The sequence below is a fragment of the Vigna umbellata genome, chromosome 4, assembly GCF_029865625.1.
Source record: "Vigna umbellata cultivar VRB3 chromosome 4, Vumbellata_1.0, whole genome shotgun sequence".
In the NCBI taxonomy this organism is placed as follows: domain Eukaryota; kingdom Viridiplantae; phylum Streptophyta; class Magnoliopsida; order Fabales; family Fabaceae; genus Vigna; species Vigna umbellata.
The window spans coordinates 61,551,748-61,560,901 of NC_142168.1; the positions used below are offsets into that span (position 1 = coordinate 61,551,748).

The 9,154-nt window shown below is 41.2% G+C and overlaps 1 protein-coding gene across 1 annotated transcript; it reads right to left on the reverse strand.

Annotated features, from left to right (window-relative positions):
- Positions 1-2,509: 2,509 nt before the first annotated feature.
- LOC148200795 (uncharacterized) lies at positions 2,510-8,281 on the reverse strand. Its single transcript, XM_088114572.1, has 6 exons — positions 7,972-8,281; positions 3,885-4,386; positions 3,686-3,812; positions 3,329-3,607; positions 3,133-3,237; positions 2,510-3,053 (listed from the first exon to the last, which is right to left on the reverse strand). The coding sequence occupies exons 1-6, from the start codon at positions 8,279-8,281 to the stop codon at positions 2,535-2,537; spliced, it is 1,842 nt and encodes a 613-aa protein (XP_087970698.1). The 3' UTR covers positions 2,510-2,534.
- Between the last annotated feature and the right edge of the window lie 873 nt (positions 8,282-9,154).

Sequence of the window (9,154 nt, forward strand, 5' to 3'; positions counted from 1 at the left end):
GGTGGGCCTCACGTAGCAGAGAAATGTGGTGGCAGAGAGATCACGGAAGCATGGGAGCAGGGGGTGCATCCAGCATTCCAGCTTGGAAACGTGGAGTCATGGGAGGTGCACACGGAAAGGTCCAGTAGCGTCCTGGAGCGTCACGTCCCAGCTCCAACAAGGGCAGCACTTGCACGAGAAGGCATGGTCCAGTAGCAAAGCAGCACGTGGTGGCCTTCACGGTCATGGCCCAAGGAAGGAGTAAAGAGAAATTTTCCAGCAAACACACGGTCCAGCTTGGGAGATCATTTTCCAGCATATCAACACATGCCACGCGGAGAAGAGCTCACGACCTGCACACACGCTGTCCAGCGTTGGAAGGGTCTACAGAAAGAAGAGAAGCACACTCACACGCACAGCTCAGTCCAGCAACTCCACGGCCCAGCTAACATCCAGCAGATTGGAAGTGGTGTGTGCATGGAGAGAAAGGGTGCAAACGGAAGACGGTCCAGAAAGAGGAGAGCTGCACGGAGGGGGGATTCATCTTTTAATTTGAAGCTCCAGCCGCAACCTAGTACGGACATATTTTTAGCTATGGAGGGCTACGGCTAGAGGGAGAGTGAGAGAAAGAGCTCCAGCCACAGTTGCTTAGTTCTCTTTTTGGTTGGGAACATTTTCATTTTGAAAGAAAGAAATTAAAAGTGTGAATGTTGTTACGGTGGAATGAAGAAGCTTCACTTTAATTTGATATTGTTGAATACCGATTGCCATTTTCAATATTTTCTGTTCAAGCATTTTGTTTTTATTAAAGTTTTCATTCTAGCATTTTACTGTGCACGTGGCTCTCGATTTTATTTTTATTCAAAAGGTGATTGAAAGCGTGGACAGTGATTTCATTTGGTGCAGCACAAGGTGCATTCAATTTGGCTTTAATGGAATGAGTAGTAGATTAGGATAAAGTCTAGATGATGGGACATGTGGTAGCAGGAGGTGTAGCAATGTGCTTCTTTTATTTGTTTAAGAATGAAGAGGTAGATTAGATGAAGCAAAGTAGTGCACGGTCATGGGAATTTATTCCCTTGTCACGTCAACTTTAGAAGGTGAAGAATACTTTGCAAACTTATTTTAGAAGTATTTGTAGGAAGTTGGCAACACGTAGTGTCACGGCAGTGTGTCACGTTCTGGAGGCAAAGAGGAGAAAATTCCATTTCATTTATTTTGCTAGAAGGAGGCACGGGTTCTAGTGGTAGAATAGGAACACTTTCTTGGAGAATGAAACACATGATGGATTGAGATGGTGATTCACGCGGATGGATTTTGGAAGCACACAGTTTAATTTGAATTATCTTCAAGCGTTTCTTCTTGTTATTTCTGTGATGAATATTTTCTTTATTATATTTATGTTTAGCCTACAACATTGTGTATTTGATATTTTAGCTTGAATGTTGCATTTCTGTAGTTTGAACTGTGTTTGGATATTTATTTGTTGTTGTGTTCAGTTTCATGTTTTTATGCATTTGAATACCGTCAATTATATTCGGTTGTGTTCGATTTTCAAGTTTAGATTTAGTTCAATTGCATTCACAAACTTTTCACAACCCCCCCTACGTGTTTAGATTTGAGACTGAACCCAATTTGGTCCTTGAGAGACGACCTAGGAGTCACTTCCTAGTACTGTACTGCATTCTTTTATGCACAACTTTTGTGGGAGGTGCGACCCCTCTCATCAACGACCACATTTGGTCCTTGATGAATGTTCAAGTTTGGATTTGTTGGCACTACAAAAAAGTAGGGCATTACCGAAGGCCAGAAGCCCTCGGAAAATGCCAAAAGCCGTCGATAATGGATGTTTACCGAAGGCCTATCGACGGCCAAAAATCCTTCGGTAAATCCCTTGTCGCTAACCATTACCGAGGGCTTCTGCCCTTCGGTAATTACCGAGGGCCAGAAGCCTTCGGTAATTACCGAAGGGCGAAAGCCCTCGGTAATTACCGAAGGGCGAAAGCCTTCGGTAATTACCGAAGGGCGAAAGCCCTCGGTAATTACCGAAGGGCGAAAGCCTTCGGTAATTACCGAAGGGCGAAAGCCCTCGGTAATTTCCGAAGGGCAGAAGCCCTCGGTAATGAGCATTCGAGGGTATTTACCGAAGGGCGGAAGCCTTCGGTAATGGCCAGACGAGGGCATTTACCGAAGGGCAAAAGCCTTCGGTAAAATGTAGAGCAGGTTTTAGAGAAATGGTTTTCCCTCTGCAACCCAGACCTGTATAACAAATTTAATTTACAAACAGACCTGCATAACAATTTTCAAACACATACAAACATGCATAATGTGCATCTCAAAGATCCAATCAATGATCAATATCCAAGGCACATCAAATAATCCACAGGACATCCATTAATGTGTAAATAATGTATTTATAGTTCAAACATAAAACAATGTAACACAAGGATGTTGTAACATCCAAAGTCTGTAAGTACATCTAACATTGAAATGATATCAACTCAAAATGTTCTAACATCCAAATGTTTGTCTAACAAGTAATAAGAAAATGAAACCTAATAATGTACATAACTATCATCAGAATGATTTTCATCATCCTGCTCCTCTATTGATGGCTGGACTGGTGTGGGTTGGACTGATGAGGGTTGGACTGAAGTGGGCTGCTGAGTGGCAGCAGGTGATGAGGACGGTCGTGATTGGGTGGGAGGGATATTTTGTACGTCCTGTGAGGTTTGAGGCAAGACAGTCATGACCAGGGCCTTAAAATTTGTAAACTCTGCTCTGAGATCAGTGAGCTCCTGGTCACGTTGATGGAGTTCCTGCCTGAGTTGAAGAACCTCGTCAGGAGTACTGGTGGAAGAAGAAGGCTGGTGCTTCAGAGTACCTCCTCTGGATGCTGTATAGTTTGCAGCAAGCTGTCCCGCACCATACACTCGTCCCTTTTTCTTCCCACCAACGGTGTCGATCCAGCACTGCGTCCTACGGATGTCATCATCTGCATTACTGGCATCATCCGGTGTAGGAGCTGACTCATGTTCAGATCTAACCTGTGAAAGTCTCGTAGAAAAGTCTTCCTGTTGAAACATTAAAAGCAATGTCAGAGAACGACAGTATAACAGAAATAAAAAATTAGTAATAGTGTTATTTGCTTACATGAGTCTTCCGAGATCTTTCATCAACAAATTCATTAGTTCCCTTCCGAACATGAGTCTGTGCAAAGACCTCATCAACATGGACCGCCCGTCCTAGAGCCTGTGCCTGTAACATAATTAAGAATTACAAGCGTACATATGAAATACAATATACATAACTTGTGTATGAAAGAAAAAGTTATGTAATGAGATTATACCATACGAATGGCATGCTCATGAATGGTGATCGACCCACCAGTATGCAGGGTGCCACCCCTTTCAGACGCTCTGTTCCGCTGGGCTTTGGCACACTTATTGCGGAACTCTACTGTATTCCAATGGGCCAGTAAAGAGTTCCAAATGTGCTCACCCAGCCAGTTAGGGCGCTGTGCTGCATTCCGGGCATCCCTAAACATCTCTGACAGCCGATGAGATGCTTTCATGTGGAAATTTCTGTGTATCTGAGTTTCATGTTCAGGTTTCCACTGCACCTTCATATGTAACATTAAAGAGAACAAACATTGATTACAGAACATACTAAAATATTCCCAACATTAGTGTAATAGATTGCTCACCTGAAAGCGCTGCCAGAATGGCTTCCTGTCGTCCTTAGGTATTGCTCCCCAAGTAGGCCATGGAGTTAAAAACTGTTGCTTTATTGAACGTGTGATGGCCTGGGAAGCAACCCTAGATGGAATAAACCTGCATAACAAAACTCATTTCAATTACAATATGGTTTAAACATCAAATGATATCAACAGATTATAAACTTACCCTTTACCATAGGGCTCAATCCATGGTCGATCATGGAGGGGCGGGTCAAGATCTTCAGCATCACCACTTGAATCTGGATCACCAAGTGGTGTGACGGTCTCAGAAGGAGGTACAGAAGATGAGGAAGGTATAGAAGTAGGGTCAGAGAGAGGAGTGGGGGTAATAACAATAGGGGGAGGAGTGGGGGTGGCAATAATAGGAGGAGGAAGAGGGTCTGTGGCAGGGGTTGTAGAAGGGTGTGCTGCAGGAGGAGGAGAATGGTCTACTGCAGTGGTAGTAGAAGGGTGTACTGCAGGAGGAGGAGGAGTGGGGTCTACTGCTGGTGTAGGAGTCTGTATACTAGGGGTAGGAGGAGGCCCCACAGATGATGAACTACCGGGAGCAGGGGTAGGTAGTCTAGCAGGCACCCTAAGTACATACTTTGGTGTCTGCCGTTGCCTCTTTGTAGGCCTTGCTACCCCTTTTCCTTTATCAGGACGCTCTGAACCTTGTCCTGTCATTACTGCATTGAAATGGTTACAAACAAAGCGAATAAATATAAATAAATAAAGAAGGATGAATTGTTTTCAAAGTCAATGTACAAGTAATTGCATACAACTTAAAGATGGTATTTTAGATAATGGTAATGAAATGATAGTCCAATTTGCTACAATAGATGTTCAACATTCAATCATCGTCATCATGATCACCATCTTCATCTTCATCTTCATCATCGTCTTCTTCTTCTTGTTCTTCTTCTTCATCGTCATCATCATCATCATCTTCTTCTTCTTCTTCTTCTTCATTTTCTTCTTCTTCTTCTTCTTCATCGTCATCATCATCATCATCTTCTTCTTCTTCTTCTTCTTCATTTTCTTCTTCTTCTTCTTCTTCTTCTTCTTCTTCTTCTTCTTCTTCTTCTTCTTCTTCTTCCTCTTGTTCTTCATCACCTTGTACTGTTGCTTCTAATTCATCTCCATCACCATCAGGGTCGACCAATGCGGTTATACGTTCAACTTCGATAATTTCTTGTGGTTGTGACATTTGGTCAAGTTGGTAGGCTACATCTTCCTCAACTTCATTTGAGTCTATGCGACCTCTAGGCTTCGTTTGTATTGCTACGGCCCAACCACGCTTGTCAATATTGCGAAATGGTGGATATGGCACATAATAAACCTGTCTCACATTAGATGGTAGAATGAAAGGATCAAAAGGCCCATATCTTAATCTCTGGTTCAGTTCGACAATATTAAAGCGTGGATCGACTCTAGTACCAGCTCTAGAAGGATCAAACCATTCACAATAGAAGAGTACCACTCTGTTTGGAGAAGTAGTGCTGTTGTACTCTAACTCATATATTTTATGAATGATGCCGTAGAAATCATCATAAGACCCCTCTGTTAGGCCCTTGACATACACACCACAATTTGATGTTTTCTTTCCTTTAGACCATTCATGTGTATGGAATTTGTAACCATTGATGAAGTAAGTGTGGCATTCTTTGACACATCTCATTGGCCAATTGGAGAGATGTCTTAACTCTTGAACCGTGGGAGTTAATGCCTGATTAAAAACCTACAAAGGTAGTAACAAAATTATAAAAGCAATGGTCAAATTTACCTTGCTCTAAACGTAGGAAAAACTACGGACCTGATTTCTAAACCAATGCGGAAACTCTGAGTGTATTCTAGCAGAAGTATTTCCTTCTGCGACTTGCTCAGCCACAACAAATGAGCTGGTACAAATGAAATTCATTAGTGTATAACAATTAAACCGTTTGATAGATTAGAGATGGATGATGACATACTCAAGGTACGACTTTACTTCACTGCAATTGATCAAGACATGGACATGAGCAGAGTTGAATTCAGCATCAGTTAACCAGTGAGTGAATTCTTTCCCTGCGTGATGGCCTGTTTGTCGAAAAACTGATAATGCACCTTCACGTCGTTCAACTTGCCATTGCATTTCATTTCTGACATGAGTGGGGGACAACATGAAGTTCTTGAAATAATGTGAACAAAAATAAGTTGTCTCTCTGTGCAAGTAAGCTGCACAAATTGAGCCTTCCACTCTAGCTTTATTTTTAACTGAGCGTTTGGATTCTCCCATAAACCTTTCAAAGGGATACATCCACCTGTACTGCACGGGTCCCCCAAGCCAAGCTTCATATGCAAGATGTATTGGAATGTGCTCCATTGAATCAAAGAATGCAGGAGGGAATATTCTTTCCAATTTGCAGAGAATAATCGGGATATTTTCATCCATCTTTTTAAGGGAATCTTCCTTTAGTGTCGTGCAACACAAATCTTTAAAGAAGTTACTGATTTCTATCAGTGGATGTAACACGTGTGTTGGCAAACAACTGAACGCAAGAGGGATGAAAGTCTCCATGAATACATGACAATCATGACTCTTCAACCCTTGAATAGTATCGTTCTGAACATTGGCACATCTGGACAAGTTAGAAGCATATCCATCTGGCATTCTAAGCTCCTTGATCCATGCACACACTATTCTTGTCTCGTCTTTTGACATGGTGTAATTTGCTTTTGGTTTAAATAATCGACCGTTACCTTGTGCCTTCAACTCTAAGTCTTTTCGTCCACAATACAAAGGTAAATCTTTTCTTGCTTTCTCATTATCTTTTGTCTTACCTTTAACATCCATGACTGTGTTGAAGACATTGTCAAAGAAATTTTTTTCTGTGTGCATGACATCGATGTTGTGTCTTAGCAAGTTGTCCTTCCAATAGGGAAGTTCCCAGAATATGCTTCTTTTAGTCCAATTATGCCATTCCCCAAACCCTTCTAGCCTATTCTGACCAGATTCAGTCACTTTTGGATAGTCTTTCACTCTTCTCCACACGTGTGATCCAGTCAACTTTGGCGGGGGCATATCCGTTTCAAGTTGTCCTTTTCGAAATGCCTTTTTGTTTCTTCTAAAGGGGTGATCAATGGGCAAGAACCGTCGATGGCAGTCAAACCAACTACTTTTCCGGCCATGACTCAATTGGAATGACTTTGTATGTTCCATGCAATGTGGACAAGCTAATCGACCATGTGTGCTCCAACCAGATAACATGCGTACGCTGGGAAGTCATTAATAGTCCACATCAAGGCTGCCCTCATAAGGAAATTTTGCCTCCTTGAAACGTCATAAGTCCAAACACCATTCCATAACTTCTTCAAATCATCAATCAAAGGCTCCAAGTAAACATCAATCAATGATTTGGGATTAGATGGACCTGGTATTATACACGATAAAAACATGTAAGGCTTTGTCATGCACATCTCAGGTGGTAGATTGTATGGGGTAACTATCACGGGCCAACATGAATACGGTGATGCAGACGCCTGAATGTACGGGGTAAACCCATCAGAGCATAAACCAAGTCTGACGTTACGCGGTTCACTAGCAAAGGATGGATGTTTACGATTGAAGTGCTTCCAAGCTTCACCATCAGAAGGATGACGCAAAAGTCCCGGAGTTTTGTTACCATCATGCCATGTCATGTGTTCTGCTGTTTGCATTGAAGTAAACAATCTTTGTAATCTTGGAATTATAGGTAAGTAGAACATGGACTTTAATGGAATTGGTTTTTTTTGCCTCCGTCCAGCATGCATTGTCTGATATCGAGGTGAGCCACAGAACTTGCATTCCACCAACATTGCATCATTTTTGCCACTGTCATTGTCATAGAATAACATACATCCATTAACACAACAATCAATCTTCTTCACATCCAATCCCAACTTTGAAACACATTTTTTGGCTTGGTAATAATTCTTCGGCATCAAATTGTTTGGTGGTGTCAAATCTAACATCAGTTTTGTATAGAAGTCCACTGCTTGAATGGGAACGTTCCAATTAGATTTGCCAGCCATGAGTCTAATGCACACTGACAATTTTGACTCAGATGAACCTTCAAATACAGGTAGATTTGCCTCTGTCAGTAAATTGTAAAACCTCTGCGTCGTTTCATTTGGAGGCTCTTCATCATGACTATCGTCTGCTTCTGCAGCATGGTGACGAAGAGCATGGTCGACCATCTCTTGCATGTAGGCAAATTGATCTATCTCACATGTATGTACAACAGTATTCGAACCTGATGCAAGCCGTTTTTCAGCTGCAGTGGAGGTCGAAGGAATTTCTTCACCATGAAATGTCCAGACCGTATAATTAGGCATGAACCCTTTTTGGTAAAGGTGAACTTTGACGACTTCATCTTTCAGAATGCTTGTACATTCGCACTTCATGCATGGACATCGAATCCCTCCATCAAGGGCATAATATTGATATCGTCGAGCCGTCTCCACGAACTCTTCAACTCCAATGACAAATGATTCCTTCAAACCTCTCCTTCCACTATAACAACGGTCGTACATCCATCCACGATGGTTGGGAAAATGGGCCATGTTCTGTGACAAGCCAAAGAAATAAAAACTTAGCCAAAATAGCAACACTCCATGTGACATAAGGGAAAATGGAAGGCAATTTGAACACTATGGTCATAGGCATTCAATAAGGGCATGCAAAGAGAAGTCCTCGGTATCGAAATGCCTTAGACACACTAAGGGGTTGTGTATTAAACTTGGACGAGACAACTTATTAGTACTGAAGTACTCTTGTCTAGAGTAGTCCCAAATATTTTGTAGGTTCTAAGTGTTTAGTGTATTGTTACCCTTCTCATTGTTTTGAGAATGTGTGTAGTACCATAGGTTTTTAAATGACTACTTCACTTAATCAAGTTATAGCCTAATAAATGAAAGACAATGTAAATGAACACCATATACACATGAACATAATTTAGGCAATCAAATATCTATAAAAGCATGGATATATAGTATAATTTGTGGTTTATGGAATTCTTTGCATTTTTAGTACTCATTTTGAAGAAGAAAAAGTTGTATTGGGTGTCTATTTTCGTGCAACAGGGATTTTGTGCTATTTGGTAGATTAAACAAGTCCTAATTGTTGTTTTAAACTTATTTGAACATTCAAATATTTGCCAGATTCATGTATGTGCAATTTGCATATTCAAACCTCATTTTGTAGTGAAATTGGGAACTAAAAGGGTCAATCTGCTATACATGTATATTGTACACCTATTTCTATTAGTTTTAAGCTTGTTGGCATTTAAAAATTGACCAATTGAAGTCATAATTTGGTGCTGTCCTTGTACATTTCTGGTCCACTTTTTGATCTGCTTTGGTCATAATTAATGTGTGAAATAGTGGTGTTCTAAAGACTTTGAGGTGCAGTCCAGTTTTAGAAACATTTTCCAACTA